The sequence below is a fragment of the Anoplolepis gracilipes genome, chromosome 3 (genome assembly GCF_047496725.1).
Source record: "Anoplolepis gracilipes chromosome 3, ASM4749672v1, whole genome shotgun sequence".
Taxonomy (NCBI): Eukaryota; Metazoa; Arthropoda; class Insecta; order Hymenoptera; family Formicidae; genus Anoplolepis; species Anoplolepis gracilipes.
In genome coordinates this window covers 1,652,511-1,668,102 of record NC_132972.1, presented here as the reverse complement: position 1 = coordinate 1,668,102, position 15,592 = coordinate 1,652,511, and the positions used below count along the sequence as shown (strand labels likewise).

General features: G+C 28.0%; 5 protein-coding genes across 7 annotated transcripts; 4 read left to right on the top strand and 1 right to left on the bottom strand.

Moving 5' to 3' along the window:
• Positions 1 to 37: 37 nt before the first annotated feature.
• On the top strand, positions 38 to 710 carry LOC140663374 (sulfiredoxin-1-like). The gene is made up of 2 exons (XM_072887470.1): positions 38 to 390; positions 534 to 710. The coding sequence occupies exons 1-2, from the start codon at positions 180 to 182 to the stop codon at positions 680 to 682; spliced, it is 360 nt and encodes a 119-aa protein (XP_072743571.1). The 5' UTR covers positions 38 to 179; the 3' UTR covers positions 683 to 710.
• Positions 711 to 918: 208 nt separating this feature from the next.
• On the bottom strand, positions 919 to 5,311 carry Atf6 (bZIP_ATF6 domain-containing protein ATf6). Of its 3 annotated transcripts, XM_072887465.1 has the most exons (9): positions 4,945 to 5,311; positions 4,253 to 4,435; positions 4,005 to 4,186; positions 3,705 to 3,921; positions 2,722 to 3,221; positions 2,448 to 2,623; positions 1,652 to 2,259; positions 1,264 to 1,521; positions 919 to 1,070 (listed from the first exon to the last, which is right to left on the bottom strand). In XM_072887465.1, the coding sequence occupies exons 1-8, from the start codon at positions 4,967 to 4,969 to the stop codon at positions 1,265 to 1,267; spliced, it is 2,148 nt and encodes a 715-aa protein (XP_072743566.1). In that variant the 5' UTR covers positions 4,970 to 5,311; the 3' UTR covers positions 919 to 1,070; position 1,264. The 3 variants fall into 3 exon arrangements, with proteins under 3 accessions (XP_072743566.1, XP_072743568.1, XP_072743567.1); XM_072887466.1 differs by lacking the exon at positions 919 to 1,070 and having other exon boundaries at positions 1,163 to 1,521; positions 2,722 to 3,194; XM_072887467.1 differs by lacking the exons at positions 919 to 1,070; positions 4,945 to 5,311 and having other exon boundaries at positions 1,161 to 1,521; positions 4,005 to 4,209; positions 4,253 to 4,380.
• Positions 5,312 to 5,562: 251 nt separating this feature from the next.
• Positions 5,563 to 11,226, top strand: Mys45a (SDA1 domain containing protein Mys45A). The gene is made up of 10 exons (XM_072887464.1): positions 5,563 to 5,724; positions 5,841 to 5,936; positions 6,188 to 6,292; positions 8,445 to 8,543; positions 8,634 to 9,149; positions 9,232 to 9,466; positions 9,664 to 9,799; positions 9,896 to 10,208; positions 10,296 to 10,883; positions 10,957 to 11,226. The coding sequence occupies exons 2-10, from the start codon at positions 5,850 to 5,852 to the stop codon at positions 11,155 to 11,157; spliced, it is 2,280 nt and encodes a 759-aa protein (XP_072743565.1). The 5' UTR covers positions 5,563 to 5,724; positions 5,841 to 5,849; the 3' UTR covers positions 11,158 to 11,226.
• Orc5 (origin recognition complex subunit 5) lies at positions 6,288 to 7,852 on the top strand. The gene has a single exon (XM_072887469.1). The coding sequence runs from the start codon at positions 6,495 to 6,497 to the stop codon at positions 7,791 to 7,793; it is 1,299 nt and encodes a 432-aa protein (XP_072743570.1). The 5' UTR covers positions 6,288 to 6,494; the 3' UTR covers positions 7,794 to 7,852.
• Positions 11,227 to 11,575: 349 nt separating the features above from the next.
• Positions 11,576 to 15,580, top strand: Cct1 (chaperonin containing TCP1 subunit 1). The gene is made up of 10 exons (XM_072887705.1): positions 11,576 to 11,786; positions 12,404 to 12,489; positions 12,628 to 12,756; positions 12,842 to 12,939; positions 13,124 to 13,234; positions 13,353 to 13,758; positions 13,839 to 14,041; positions 14,155 to 14,347; positions 14,421 to 14,584; positions 14,659 to 15,580. Exons 1-10 carry the CDS (start codon positions 11,714 to 11,716, stop codon positions 14,867 to 14,869), a joined length of 1,674 nt encoding a protein of 557 aa, XP_072743806.1. The 5' UTR covers positions 11,576 to 11,713; the 3' UTR covers positions 14,870 to 15,580.
• The last annotated feature ends 12 nt before the right edge of the window (positions 15,581 to 15,592 follow it).

Here is a 15,592-nt window from a genome sequence, read left to right as displayed (position 1 = left end):
AACATCTGTATCTATGCTGCAGTGTCACGTGTCACTGTCAGCTGTCAGTATGACAAAGGCTAGTGTTCATAAAAATTGCGATGACAAAGCTTTTTCGAATATATAACGCAATTTTATGAGACTTTGGCCGATAGTTTATAGGATCATATTACGAGATTAATCAAGTTGATATACACGAAATGCTACGTAAAGGTGCATGTCAAATAATTAGCTCGATTCACTCGAGCTCGCACGCGGAAATATATGATATTCCAATGAATGTAATCATCAGACCTTTTCCTCCCGTGGTAAACGAGGAAAAAGTTCAAAGTTTAATGAATACATTGAAAAATGTCGATACTGAGGACACAGTACCACCCATTGATGTTCTATGGATTAAAGGAACTGAAGGTAGACTTGTTAAATTTATAAAAAAATAGCTGATAAATAAAAAATTATTTGTTAAACTTATGAATTGTTAACCCAACTTTCAAGTTTATAAGCAAACGAAATTAGATATTATCAGAAAAAAAATTAACATTTGTTACATTTAGGTGGTGACTATTATTATTCTTTTGGTGGTTGTCATCGTTATACTGCCCAGCAGCGATTAGGTAAAACATTTATTAAAGCCAAATTAATTCAATCAACATTAACAGACTTACGCTGTTATTTAGGGGGTTCTACTCCAAATTTAAAATGACTAAGTGCATTATTTATATATAAAAGAATTATATTAACATATATATATTTTTTAAACTCTTATTATCATATATATTACATTATATATATTACATCATATTATTTTGATAAGAATAATTAATGTACAGATAGAATTACTGACTTTTGTAATTGTTATATATATTATTGAAAAATAATATATATAATATGTATATTTATAGTGTTTACATATATATTTTTGAAAGTTACAAATAACAAATCTTTTATCTATATCTAACTATACATGTATGTATAATTCACTTATAATTACTTTATTACTTTTGTGAAAATAAAGAAGTGAAAGACCATACCACTTTTTTATAAAAATTTTAAATCAGAATTAAAGTATTAGATACTTCTGTGAATGCACACTGTAATAACATGGAATATAATTGTAATATTATATAAAGAATATAGAATCATTATTATGTTATATAATTTTTTTTCATATTTTTTTATGTTATTAGACTAGAGATGTACTTTTTTCTTATATACATAAACAACATTGTTGCAAAAAATCTTATTTTTATGCTCACATTAAGTGTTTTCTGTTTTTATACTCACATCAAATTAAATGTTTTCTATTTCGAAATTTTCGATTTGCTTCTCTCATAAAGTATGGTTTGTAATTTCTGGTGATATTAGCTATAGATGAATTAACTATGTCCTCAACAGAGTGAGGTTGATTTGATTGACTTGTAGATTTACTATTTCGCAAGTGAACTGGTATGATAGACTGTTGTAAATGTAATACTTGTGTATTTGTCACTTCACAATCAATTTGCATCATTGTTATATGATTAGATGGCGTCGAAAATTTTCCTGAAAGAGAAAGGTATTACTTTGTATAGATACATCATCCATTTAGCTACCTGCATAAGTATAAATATTTTTCTTGATAATTTCATAAATTATATAAAAATAATGTTTATATCACATCGATATTATTTACCGTTTATAGATACAGCAGGTAGAACTAAAGACATTTTAGGTCTTGCTGTATCATTTTTCCGAGAAGCTGGCAACAATAAATGTTCGCCACTAAACCAGACAACGTAAAACGTATCATCTTTTCTCCCTAAAGCTTCAAATAGAGAAGCATGTTTGCTCAATATTGGAGAGAAAATCTCAAGCGCGTTATTATTTGAATATTGATCAGAAATATCGATCATTTTGTGTATAGTTTTTATTTTTTTATCTCGCAGCAAGTACTGTTTTTTTTTTGTCTTTTCTTCCAATTGTGATCTCGAAAGCGCATTTAATTGATTTGTTTTTAATTTCGTTTCTTTGGTAGACCGATTATTTCGATCGGATTCACCATCAATCCAACGTCTTAGTTCGCTATCTAAACGTATTAATTCGCTCTGATTAATATACATTGGACACATTAGTTGATTTGCCGGCACACTTTTATTAAAATCTTTTTCAATTTGATCCTCCATATTATCATTTTCATTTATTGCCCAGAATAATTTTCTACTGTGTCTAATCTCTGTATCTGGAATAGCTATTGATAAACTGTCAGAATCGGTTTTGAATACACTTTGTGAACGTGTTCCCCTTAAACAGAAAAAAATATTTATATTTAGGAAAAAATACAGTAATAATTTATTAGTTACAAAACTAATTTTGTTTTTAAATTATAAAATCGCGAGACATACATATATTTATAAAATACACAAAATTATTCTTAAAAAAAAAAAAAAAAAAACAAAAAAACATTAATGTATATGTAAAAGAGCACTTACTTGAAACCATAAATGTTGAAAGATATTATAAAAAACATTCCTACTAAGAGAACAATATTCCTTTGTCCTCTCTTTTTTAACAAAGGTTTAAAACCTAAATGTTTACGTTTATATTTATTATCATCTATAATACTATCGTTCATTTCCAGTAGTCTCTGCTTTAAAGTTTTGTTTTCCTAATAAAATAATTACAAAAGAATTAGTAACTTCGAAAAACAACTTATACTTCTCATTAGAAATTTATGAAAATTTACTTGAAGTATGGATTACTTACTGATTTTAGTTGTGTATTTTCTTGCATCAATTCGTCTATTCGTTTTTCTAAAGAAGATACGTATTCTTTTTTCTTTTTTCTTGAAAGACTAGCAGACTCCCTATTTCTTATCATTCTTTGTTGCCTTTTTAATGCCTTTAAATTTGGATCATCTTTTGTCAAATTCATGAGATCACTCTCTTGTTTTACAATTAATGAAATTGTTTCATCCTGTAGTATTTGAAATGGTGTGCAACTTATCAGATTATTTGCATCTATTGATTCAGTAGTACTTGCTGGATAAATGTCTGCTGCAGTATTAATTACTTTCACATTCTGTGGTAAATGAAGAGCTGCAGTTTCGGTTTTTATGTCAGTTGGTTTAATATTTAATGAGTTTTGTACCCTAACATGTCTCTTTGTCGGTGGCACTTGAAGTTTTGAAGGGTACAATACACTCTGTGAATTTGCATTCTGTGTAAATGTTGCAAAATCTTGAAGAATAAAAGTATCTTGAGTATCTGTAGTACCGAGATATTTGTAAAAAATTTTATATATAGATGTACGCAAACACGTACCAAAATAAAATAATATAATTTTCTACTTATGTATGTATGGTACATCACATATGGCATATCATATTTAACTTGGGAAATAATAAAAATACAAAACGGTAGTATAGAAATTTAATGTAAAATTTCTTAAAAATAAAATAAGCTATGAAATCTTAAAAATAATTATCGATAATCAAAACTTTGTTCCTTTTAAACAAAATAAAATATTTGATTTTTTCATAATTTTGTTTTGAAAATAATGAATATTTTTCATTGTTAATAGTTAATAGTTAATATAAACTACTTGTTAATATAAATTGTTGAGAAACTATATCATGAAATTATAGAATAATCTTGAATAATTTTAAATTAACGTTTTTAATTATTTTGTATTTAAATATTTTGCTTTTAATAAATTCTGTCTATATAAAAGTAATATAATATTTTTACCATTGTTTATATGTTGTGCGACATCTATTGGTAAAGATTGAATATTAACATGTTTTGTAAAGTCCTTTTTTGTAAGAATACATTGTGCATGCCTTGCATCTTCCTCATTAAGAGATAAAAAGTCAACTGGCTGCATTACATTTGATGCATTTAAAGATGATTGTGATGATGAGGATGTATATTGTGCACAAGAAATTAGCGGTGATTCTAAACAAAGCTAGAGAAACAAATTGAGTTATTATATATCTTAGAATATAGTTTTTATTATCATTCTCTATACATTTTTTATATATAAAATACCTCTGTGTTCACATTTTGTGTTAAACAATTTGATACTCTATGCATCAAACATCTTGTCTCTTGTTTATCCGAATCGTTAGATTCTGAATGATTTGGGCTACTGGACGATAGTGAAAATTGTGCATCAGGACTCTCAGGTTCAAATTTAACTTCATTTCTTATCTCATTTATTTTCCCCAACTCTATAAATCCCATAAAAAGAAAACTAAACTATTTCTTATAGATTATATATTTTATATAATGTATACCTGAACTGTTTTGTAGAAAATTGAAGTCAAATTCTTTAAAGTCTGATAAGTCCAATATATCTTTTTCTGATTTATTTACATTCTTATAATTTGGAAATATTATTTCTTCTTCTTCTTTTAATGTGATAGGCATTTCTAATTCGCTCCTCCATGATTTAAATTCATCAAACTGACAGTTTTCTTCTATAAATGAAACCATTTCAATAAATGTTTATTATAAATATTTCAACTTTTTCATTTACAATTAGACTTTGACATAAACAATCAGGTGAACCTTTTGTATAAAATTGAAAGTGAAAGATCAATATGATAAGGGTAATTCAATTTAACTAGGTTCACTTATCGTTAGATTATGATAAAAATGCTGATTCTTGCATAAATACAAAAGTTTGAAAAATAAAAATCATTTAACACATTACAAAAAGAATAATTAAGTGCCAAAAGTTTGTTAAGATTTAGAAAATCTATCATATTGATCTTTCGCTTTCAATTTTATACGAAAGGTTCACCTGATTGTTTATGTCAAAGTCTAACTGTAAATGAAAAAGTTGAAATATTTATAATAAACATATACTTAAAACAACTAAGAGATTATCTGTATTACAAGTGATACGAAAATTATGATGCATGTAAAAATATATATTATATATATATATATGTAATAAAAAAAGCTTAATTAATTGATACTTAACCTAAAAATTCGAAGCCTGGTAACATTTGTATATCTGATATCACACAACAAACTGCTTGTCTATTCAAACTCTGTATTTTCCTCGTTTTCCATTAACGAGATATACTTGATGAAAAACTTTTATATATCGGAACTTATGATTAAAAAAAATTCAAAATTGAATCAATAAAATGTATAGGTTGAATACTGCGTAGATTTCACCGAATCAGAAAAAAACGTAAACATATGATTATAAATATAAATGTCAAAATTCATGTATATATATATATATATATAAAAACAAATGTATATATTATATTGTGTATATATTATATTGTATGTATATAAAATGTACATATATTTTATAATCGCGATAACATCACTGTGAGATTCATCCCAACTGAAATGAACGACAATATAATGTTGTCTTTCTTTCTCACATTGCGCCGAGTTTCTTGCTCCGCTATTTTCAGTGGTTTGCGTTCGAAAATCTACTCGGATAGAGCGACATTTGATTGACCAATCAAAACTGAGAAATGTGGTTTTCACCCTTTTGTCGCGATTGGTTAATCAACTGATTCGAAACTTTTGTGTTGTCAAATGGAACGCACCCAAAAATGTCACTTCGTAGCTACATCTGGCTACACTTATGGTTTATGGTGCTAACTTGCACGTGGAATGCAAAAAGGATAGCGTTTGATGAATTTAATAAAATCTCATAAAATTCTAACAAGAATAGTGTCGATTCCTAAAACTTATATAAGTTTATATATTTGTTGATCGTAAAGTTGCATAAAATTATGTAAGTATATGTATGTACGATAATAGTCGATCATATTTATGTTTATTTATTAGCATCATTTTACTATTATTATATTGCATATTGAACTCTTGTAATAATCAATTGCTTATTTGTAGGGTCTAAAGATGGTAAGACATAACAATCAATTACCGGATAATCTTCCACAGCTACAGAATCTTATCAAACGTGATCCCGAGTCTTATAAAGAAGAGGTAAGTTTGCAATTACATCTTTATTAATGCATTAAGTTTTATATTACTTATTCTTATTAAACATATATATGTATCTTTTTCCATAATGCACATGTAATTGTGAAATACAATAATTTTGTACATTTGCATATTGTACTGACTTTGGGTGCGTTCCATTTTATAATCTATTTCCTTGTATTTTATATATATTTAAAAAAACTTTATAGTGTAAAAGTTTAATATATTTATTAGAATTATAATTTTGTTTACAGTTTCTTCAACAATATCAGCATTACAAATCTACTGTACAAGTCTTTCGTTTGGAACCCACACAGTTTAACAAAAGTCTCGATGAATTGGTAATCTTCTTGGCTCAGGTTAGCACACATGCTTAAATTCTAAAAGCGATAAAAATTTAAATCATTTAAAAATTACATATTATATTCATAACAGTGTTAATAATTTGTTAAAGCTCTTGTTTATTTTTCTTATACGAATGCGAAACACACAGTATAGGTGATAAAAATTGATTTACTTCAGTATTATCTTTCACATAATTTTATATTAGGTGTAATAAAAATGGAAAAGTATTTAGAAACGATAAAAGATAGCATTATATGCCGAGAAAAAATCATAGCACAACTGTATTCTTTAATTGGTGCACCAAATGAGCCAATGCCAGAAAGTATATTTGTGTATGGTCATATGACTACCGGAAAGTCCTTGATTGTACGAAATCTACTCGATTATTTAAAGTATAATGTTAGCTATATTAATTGTATGGAGCATTTAGGTAGTAAACATATATATAACTACATATTAAGCGATTTAACTGCAAAAGAATCGAGTGCCGATATGAAATACAGCTGCGACAATATTATGGATTTTATACTCGTGCTTAAAAAAATTTTTCACAAAGATACACGTCCAATCGTATTAGTATTTGACAAGTGTCATAAAATAAGACATTTTGATGTAACTTTTCTACCAGCGATCTTAAAACTTAGAGAATTGTCCGGCGTTAATATATGTACAATTTTTATAAGCGAGATAACGTGGGATAATTTTTATATTAAGATAGGTATGTTGAAGCCTATAAAGATATATGTTCCACAATACACGAAGGACGAATTAATACGATTGTTATTATTAGACAAGCCAGCGAAATATGATGCAGACTTTTATAAGAATTATTTGAATCTCTTTCTCTCTGTATTCTTCCGATTTTGTAGAGATCTAAACGAACTTCGACACATGGCCAAGATAAATTTTATCAAATATGTAGAACCCATAGAAAGTAAGCGAATTGAACCAGATAATGTTGCTGCATTGTGGCGTAATATTTCTGCTATTTTGAGATCTAATTTGGAAATAATTTATCTGAGAGTTTCTACAAATGATTTTTTGCAACCCGATCATCAAATATCTCGAGAAATCGAATCGACGACAAAGTTAGCTTTGAGTTTCGAATTACCATTTTACGCAAAGTATATGTTAATAGCATCATATTTAGCTTCGTACATTCCTGCAAAATATGACAAAGATATTTTTATGAAACAACGTAGTAAGAGAAAGAAAAAAGTACGGTCAACTAAGAAAAAGGAAGAAATACATTCGCAAAAGAAATCTCGGGTTTTTACCATCTCGAGGATGCTTGCGATCTTTTGCGCTATTCTTGATGAAAAAGTAGATATCAATGCTAATTTACTCGCTCAAATATCTACTATGTGCCAACTTGGTTTATTGTCTGTTGTCGGAGATAACGTTTTGCAGTTGGACGAACCAAAATTTAAATGCTGTGCAAGCTACGATTTTGTTACAGTTTTAGCTAAAACGGTTGGCTTTGATATAAAAAATTATTTGAATGTGAACACATAAATTGAATGCACTCGATATTTTGCACAATTACTTATATGCACACGATTCATTTTTAATCATAATTTTTGTGTGTTTGTTTTCAACAGCTTTATTTAATGCTTTTATTATAGACTTTTTAAGTTATCTAATGTAAAACTTGCATATTTTTATATTTAAAATAAAATTTAATTTTCATATATCAAGTACACGTAATAATTTGTAACGTCTGTAATAAATTCAATATAAGGAATATTTTGTGTGTATAAATTATCGGGATAATTTAATATTTCTTTTATTTTAAACAAAGCGGAGCAAATTTTTTGTAAACATATTTATATCATATTCTTTCAAAAAATGTCCTCTTTATAATATTATAATATATTAATATATTAATATATTTTATATATATATATATATATATATATTAAAATATTAATATATTAAAATATTAATATAATTAATATATAAATATATTATAATATATTAATTAAACAATAATAGTTATCGATTGTGATTATCATAAATATAATAACTTTATAGTAAGATAATATTATATAAAAACATATATTAACTACATAACTATTTTTTTACAATTTTAAGAAATTTCTTATAATAAAGTACGCATATAATAAACACGCTTGTCGTATCGTACCTTTTTTCGTATCATTGCAGGTAGCCCATTGTTATCCAGATGATTTAAAAACATATCCTCAAGAAATTGTCGATATATTACAAACTCATAATACCATTTTAGATAATGAAATGCGTATGGTAAGTATTATATGTATTTTAAAACTACATTATGCAAGTAAATTGAGTCGCGTGTAACTGCTTATTATATTGTAATTATATTTTTTACAGACATTTTGTAAAGTATTGATCCAGCTACGCAACAAATCGCTTTTAGAACCCACTGCACTTCTCAGTTTATTTTTTGAACTTTTAAAATGTCAAGATAAAATTTTAAGACAATTTCTCAAAACGCATATAGTCACAGATGTTAAAAATGTCAATGCAAAGCACAAAAATGCTAAAGTTAATACAGCGCTACAAAACTTTATGTTTTCAATGTTAAAAGATTCTAATGCTAGAGCTGTAAAGATGTCTGTAGATATTATGATGGAATTGTATAACAAAAATGTTTGGAACGACGTCAAAACTGTTAACGTTATAGCAACAGGTTGCTTTTCCAAAATAACAAAAGTATCAGTTGCTAGTTTGAAATTTTTTTTGGGAACTGATCCAGAAGAGGAAGGTAGTGACGATAGTGATTCAGATGATGAACCAAATATGAAGGAAATTATGATGGCTAATAAAGTAAATAAAAAAACAAAAAAACGACAGAAACAATTACAAAAAGCTAAACAATTATTCGTAGTAAGTTTAATTTTTTTATGGAATTATTACAATATTTATCGAAAATATACGTTATAAATTCCACCTTTAATGTATATTTCAGAAAGCAAAAAAGAAGAAATCCAAAGCGCCGCAATATAATTTTTCAGCATTACATTTAATTCACGATCCTCAGGATTTTGCTGAAAAGCTGTTCAAACAGATAGAAAAGAAAAATGATAGATTTGAAGTTAAACTTATGACTTTAGACGTTATCTCTAGACTCATTGGCTTGCATAATTTATTTCTCTTGAACTTTTATCCATATATACAAAGATTCCTTCAACCTCATCAACGAGGTGAGATTAATAATGTAATATATCATTAAGTAATTATTTGAATATTGTTTGATTGTTTGTTTTGAATATTATTTGATTACAATTGACACTATTAATTATTGTAAAATTATTTTATTTTTCTTTGTTCCAAAGTATGGAAAAAATATTCATATAATTTTTAATCCAGATAATATATTTGTCTTTGTTTGTTTCTTCAGAGGTTACCAAACTCTTGCAGTTTATAGCACAAGCTTCCCATGAATTGGTACCACCTGATGTGCTGGAACCTGTTTTGGAAACTTTAGTGAATAATTTTATAACAGAAAGAAATTCTGCGGACGTGATGGCTATAGGGTAGATAATATCTCTTTTAATTATTTATTATATTTTTGATACATCTATATATATGTTATTTATATTACTTTATTCATATAAAATATATCCATGCAGTCTAAATACTGTGCGCGAGATATGTACACGATGTCCATTGGCCATGAATAAGACTCTACTTGAAGATTTAATACGATACAAACAGTATAAGGAACGTTCTGTTATGATGGCAGCACGTTCTCTAATTGGAACATTCAGACGTCTAATGCCTGATTTATTGCGCAAAAAAGACAGAGGCCGTCGTACAGAAGCCAATATTATGATAAAACCTTCAAAATATGGACAAATTCAGGCAAATGAGTTCATATCAGGAGCAGAAGTTCTGTTTGATGAACATACCGAGAGTACTGAAGAAATTAATAGTAATACAGAAGTAAGTATAAAAACCTTACATTATTTAATATTGTAGCGATTATTATTATTTTACTATATAAAAATCTATCTACATATTTGAATATAGGATGAGGACGAATGGATTGATGTAAACCAAAGTAGTGAGGAAGAAGAAATCAGCGATGATGAGTCGGCAACAAAAGATATTGATGAAGCGACGGACTCTTCCCGTAACGAAAATGATGAGAATGATGATGATGATGATGACGAGAATGAAGATGATGATGAGAATGATGATGAGAATTTATCCTGTAATGAAAACAATAGTACAGAAAATATTTGTGAAGCAAATAGTAAAATACAAGAAATGGGTGAAGTTCCTCAAAAGAAAAACACTTTAACAAAACAACAAAAGAAGGCACAGAAACTAAAAATGAAGGAAAAGCATAAGTCGGAACAAAATGAAGATTTAACAACTGAAAGAAAAACGAAAGCGTCTCTGATTTCCACTGAACGCTTGCTCACGGACAAGGATTTCAGAAAAATTGATATTGCATTAGCAAAGCAAGAAGTAACGTATGCTAAACGTGGCGTTAAAAGAACACACGATCAAATTGAGACTAATCGAGATGGAGAATTGGTAAAATTGAGCGATATAGAAAATATTTATAAAAAACGCAAGCATGACAAGGCTGCTCGACAGAAATCTGTGAAAGTATGTATAAAATATATTTTTAACATTATATATAATAGAATAGAGTATAATTTAAATATTATTAAATTTGTAGAAAGGACAAGAACAAAGAGATAAATTTGGTTTCAAAGATCGGCGACAAAATGCAATGTGTAGTAAAACGAATCGCGAGAAGAGGAAAGGAAAAGCATTCTTAATGTTGAAACAGAAATTAAAAGGGAAAGTAAAACGATCCTTTAGAGAAAAACAGATAGCTCTAAAAAATCATCTGTTAAAACAAAGAAAAATGAAATAACTAATATAGTTTAACTCTTTTGTATTTTACGCATTTTCTCAATGATAATAAATTTATTGTATATATGTATAAAAACACTTCTATATCTTAAAACTAAACTTGTATGTAACTACAAGAATGTGTTAATTCTTATATTTTATTTTGTTTTATTAAAATAGTGTATAAATGTTGTTACACACACATATAACAGTATTATTAAAGAGTTCATTTTTTTATATTATATTTATATATAAAAAAACATTTATGTTAAAGCGTTTTATTTATTTATGAATATATAAAAAGATCTTATTTTTTATGCTAGGCATTTTAATGCGCGCTGTTTTTAGTCCAATTTCGTTGCCAATCACATTTGGAAACAAAACAGGATGACCAATGACAGTCGCTCTCGTGATTGCAACCATAAAAGGAAATAAGAAACGAGGCTCGTTAACTCGTTATTCGTCGTTGGACGCCGCTATACGCGTTTTCTTCCCGGTATCTCCTTTGTTACAAGTCACGAATTTTATTATAAAACCTTGCGCGCTTCTTCGAAGTAAATCAGTAATTTCTTTGCAATATGTCGACGGTAGCGAGTCCTTTAGTCGTTGGAGGCATCCGACAGTCGGGAGCGCCGGTGCGGACACAAAATGGTAAAGATGCTGAAGATGTTGGGTTATATCCCGTCCCGAAGCTTCAAAATAAATTCGTTCGCGTCACTTTTGTGTGACGATTGCTGAGTTTTACTGAAAAATCTATGAATCATGCAGAATTGAAATCACTATTATATGTTTTATATATAATATAACATCTTGCATGCTTGATAATCTGAGAGTAAAAAAAAAAGTTTAATATTATATATATTTGATTTTCTATCAAAATTAGTTACATTTGTTAAATTTATTAATGTCTAATTATATGTATAACAAATTTTTGATAACCGATTTAAAAATACTATTTTTTTAAGAATCAATTTAGCATTCAAAATAGAGATTGTACTAAAGTATATACCTTATATATACATATATACCTTATATATACATATATACCTTATATATACATATATATATACATATATATATATATATATATATATATATATATATATATATACTTTGATAGTAAATCTTATTTAAAGAGTATATGATAGATATAATATTTTAATATATAATTTTTGACTTATATATGTAATCATATTCTGTTATATATAACAATTTATATATGACAATATAAATATATAAAATAAATGTATTATATATTCTTTTTTCAGTTATGGCTGCTTCTGCTGTTGCTAATATAGTTAAAAGTTCATTAGGTCCAGTTGGTTTGGATAAAATGCTAGTTGATGATATTGGGGTTTGTATACTATTTAGCTTTTTTTGTCAAATAAATAAATAAATATATATATATATATATATAGTATATCAAATATTTACAACTAAATATTACATGTGCGTCATAACATATATTTAAGTTATAAATATATATTTTCAGGATGTCACTGTTACTAATGATGGTGCAACTATCTTGCGTTTGTTAGAAGTCGAACATCCTGCTGCGCGGGTGTTAGTTGAATTGGCTCAATTACAAGACGAGGAGGTTGGAGATGGTACTACTTCAGTTGTAAGTACATTTATATTTATATTCAACAAAATCTAAAATTAAAATAGACAATTTTAATGCAATAATTATATTTTTTACTAATTAGGTAATAATAGCAGCTGAACTTTTAAAAAATGCGGACGAGCTTGTAAAGCAAAAGATTCACCCAACCTCTGTCATAAGTGGTTTCAGACTTGCCTGCAAGTAAGAATTTAACTATCTATTTTCTTTCTTTATCATAAATTTTAATATATTTTCAATATCAAATTAATTTCTCAAATAATTAAATTGAGTAACTTGAATAAATTAATAAAAATGTATTATACACTAGTCAAAAAGAAAGAAGAAAATTTTAACAAGTATAATTTTTGTATGAAATTGATTTCAGAGAAGCATGCAAGTACATTCAGGAACATTTAACTGTCAGTGTGGATGAACTGGGAAAGGATTGCTTAGTTAACATTGCAAAAACATCTATGTCCAGCAAAATTATTGGAGCGTATCCTTCTAATGTTATTTAAAGTTTCTTTTTTGCACAATCAGTTTTTAATATTTGATATAAAAGAAAAAAAACGATAACATTTAAAAATATTTTCCATGACTATGGTTATAATTAGTGACGCCAATTTTTTCGGTAATATGGTAGTCGATGCTGCTAATGCCATAAAAATTAGCGATGGCAAAGGAGGCTCTCTGTATCCTGTTAAAGCAGTCAATGTCCTGAAGGCTCATGGAAAAAGTGTTCGGGAATCGGTTTTGGTCCAAGGATATGCTTTAAATTGCACTGTCGCTTCTCAAGCAATGCTAAAGAAGATAACAAACGCAAAGATCGCATGCCTAGACTTCTCGTTGCAGAAGGCAAAGATGAAGTTGGGCGTTGAAGTACTTATTACAGATCCTGAGAAACTCGAAGCCGTTCGTCAACGCGAAGCTGATATTACCAAGGAACGAATTCAAAAGATTCTTGCTGCTGGAACTAATGTCGTTCTTTTGTCTGGTGGTATTGACGATCTATGCTTAAAGGTACAGTCGCGCATATTTAAGATTAATCATTTTTCTAATAATATAAGCACAATATTTATTTTAATTTTCTTTTTTCACAGTATTTTGTGGAAGCTAAGGCTATGGCGGTGCGTAGATGCAAGAAAGCTGATCTGAAAAGAATTGCTAAAGCTACAGGCGCCCATTTTTTGACTTCGTTAACAAATATGGAAGGAGAAGAAAGTTTTGATGCCAGTTTCTTAGGAGAGGCTGCTGAAGTAGTACAAGAAATGATATGCGACGACGAGCTTATTCTTATTAAAGGGTATGTGTATAATTATAATTAAAACACAATAAGTAAATTCAGTTTCTGCTCTTTGTATCGTGCAATTATTTTGGGAAAAAAAAAAAATTAATTTTTTTTTCTTTAACTTTAAGGCCCAAGGCACGTACTGCGAGTTCTATTATTTTACGCGGACCAAATGATTACTACTGCGACGAAATGGAACGTTCCATACATGATGCATTATGTGTTGTTAAAAGAGTTTTGGAAAGCAAAAGTGTCGTCGCGGGAGGAGGTTGTGTGGAGGCTGCGTTATCTATATATCTAGAAAATTTTGCAACATCATTGGTATTATTGGATTATCTACATATTTTCTAGCTCTTTCTTGCATTAAGATATTTATAATCCTTTTAAATTACAGAGTTCTCGAGAACAATTGGCTATAGCAGAATTTGCACGATCTTTATTAATTATACCAAAAACATTAGCCGTAAACGCAGCACAAGATGCGACTGATCTTGTTGCCAAACTCCGAGCCTATCATAATTCCAGTATAACAAAACCGGATCTTGTCGATCTGAAATGGTAATAGCTTTATGATTTTTTTAATTTTTATGTCATGAAATTAAAATAAATTATTCACACATCTGTTTTTGCAGGGTGGGTCTTGATTTACTCGTAGGAAGTATAAGAGATAACAAAAAAGCTGGCGTGTTGGAACCAGCTATTTCAAAAATAAAATCTTTAAAATTCGCCACTGAAGCAGCTATAACCATTCTTCGAATCGATGATATGATTAAATTAGATCCCGAACGTTCGAAAACGAAATCTTATCAAGATGCTATGGAAGCCGGCGAGTTGGAAGATTAATATTAAAGTATTTATCTGTTAAATATAATACGTTTATACAAAAATAAAAAAATAAAAGATTATAAATCTTTTTTTTCATTTTACGTACAAATGTCACGCGATAGAATAAAAAAAAATACGAATTATAATTTAACAAATTCGCTACCTTGTGAGATTCTTATGAGAGTCCGACGTCACAAGCATGACTTACACGATGCTTTATGCTAAGTTGTTAGCAAAAAGCACTTTGTATTTTGTATATATATATATATATATATATATAAACTATCATGCTTTTTCTAACTAGCAAACTAGTCAAAATATTTCGACTTTGTAGATTTCCTAACAAACAATAGAAGACAGTGTAACACAATGCACTATTCTATCTTTTTTTAAATTTTTATGCACAAAAATAGATTGATGCACTGTGTCGTCTGCATTGTTTGCTGGAAAACGGCCTTTTCTAGTTAATAGCGCACTAGCATATTGCATTGTGTAAATCACGTTCACACATGCATGATAGAAATAAACTATATAACCATACAGCCTGAGCTGTAATGGTCAATTTTTCAACCACACAGTAATGAATATGTTAATTTTTTATACAAATATTTACGATTCATATATGTGCGTAAAAAGTGCTATTTAAAAATCAAAAATAAAGCTTTTTCATACTATGATGCTGTACTTAATTGATTGTATTAACATAAAATAAAGATATCTAAATTTTAATTTTGTGGTTAT

Excerpts from the sequence above, each read along its gene's own strand:
- Mys45a (XM_072887464.1), top strand. The coding sequence starts at position 5,850 with ATGGTAAGACATAACAATCAATTACCGGATAATCTTCCACAGCTACAG. Across the intron at positions 10,209-10,295 it reads AAATTAATAGTAATACAGAA|GATGAGGACGAATGGATTGA; the intron begins GTAAGTATAAAA and ends ATTTGAATATAG. Across the intron at positions 10,884-10,956 it reads CTCGACAGAAATCTGTGAAA|AAAGGACAAGAACAAAGAGA; the intron begins GTATGTATAAAA and ends TTAAATTTGTAG.
- Cct1 (XM_072887705.1), top strand. The coding sequence starts at position 11,714 with ATGTCGACGGTAGCGAGTCCTTTAGTCGTTGGAGGCATCCGACAGTCG. Across the intron at positions 13,235-13,352 it reads TCCAGCAAAATTATTGGAGC|TGACGCCAATTTTTTCGGTA; the intron begins GTATCCTTCTAA and ends GGTTATAATTAG. Across the intron at positions 14,348-14,420 it reads AAAATTTTGCAACATCATTG|AGTTCTCGAGAACAATTGGC; the intron begins GTATTATTGGAT and ends TTTAAATTACAG.
- Atf6 (XM_072887465.1), bottom strand. The coding sequence starts at position 4,969 with ATGTTACCAGGCTTCGAATTTTTAG. Across the intron at positions 4,187-4,252 it reads TTTTCTACAAAACAGTTCAG|AGTTGGGGAAAATAAATGAG; the intron begins GTATACATTATA and ends TGGGATTTATAG. Across the intron at positions 2,260-2,447 it reads TTCAACATTTATGGTTTCAA|GGGAACACGTTCACAAAGTG; the intron begins GTAAGTGCTCTT and ends TTTCTGTTTAAG.
- LOC140663374 (XM_072887470.1), top strand. The coding sequence starts at position 180 with ATGCTACGTAAAGGTGCATGTCAAATAATTAGCTCGATTCACTCGAGC. Across the intron at positions 391-533 it reads ATGGATTAAAGGAACTGAAG|GTGGTGACTATTATTATTCT; the intron begins GTAGACTTGTTA and ends TGTTACATTTAG.
- Orc5 (XM_072887469.1), top strand. The coding sequence starts at position 6,495 with ATGGAAAAGTATTTAGAAACGATAAAAGATAGCATTATATGCCGAGAA.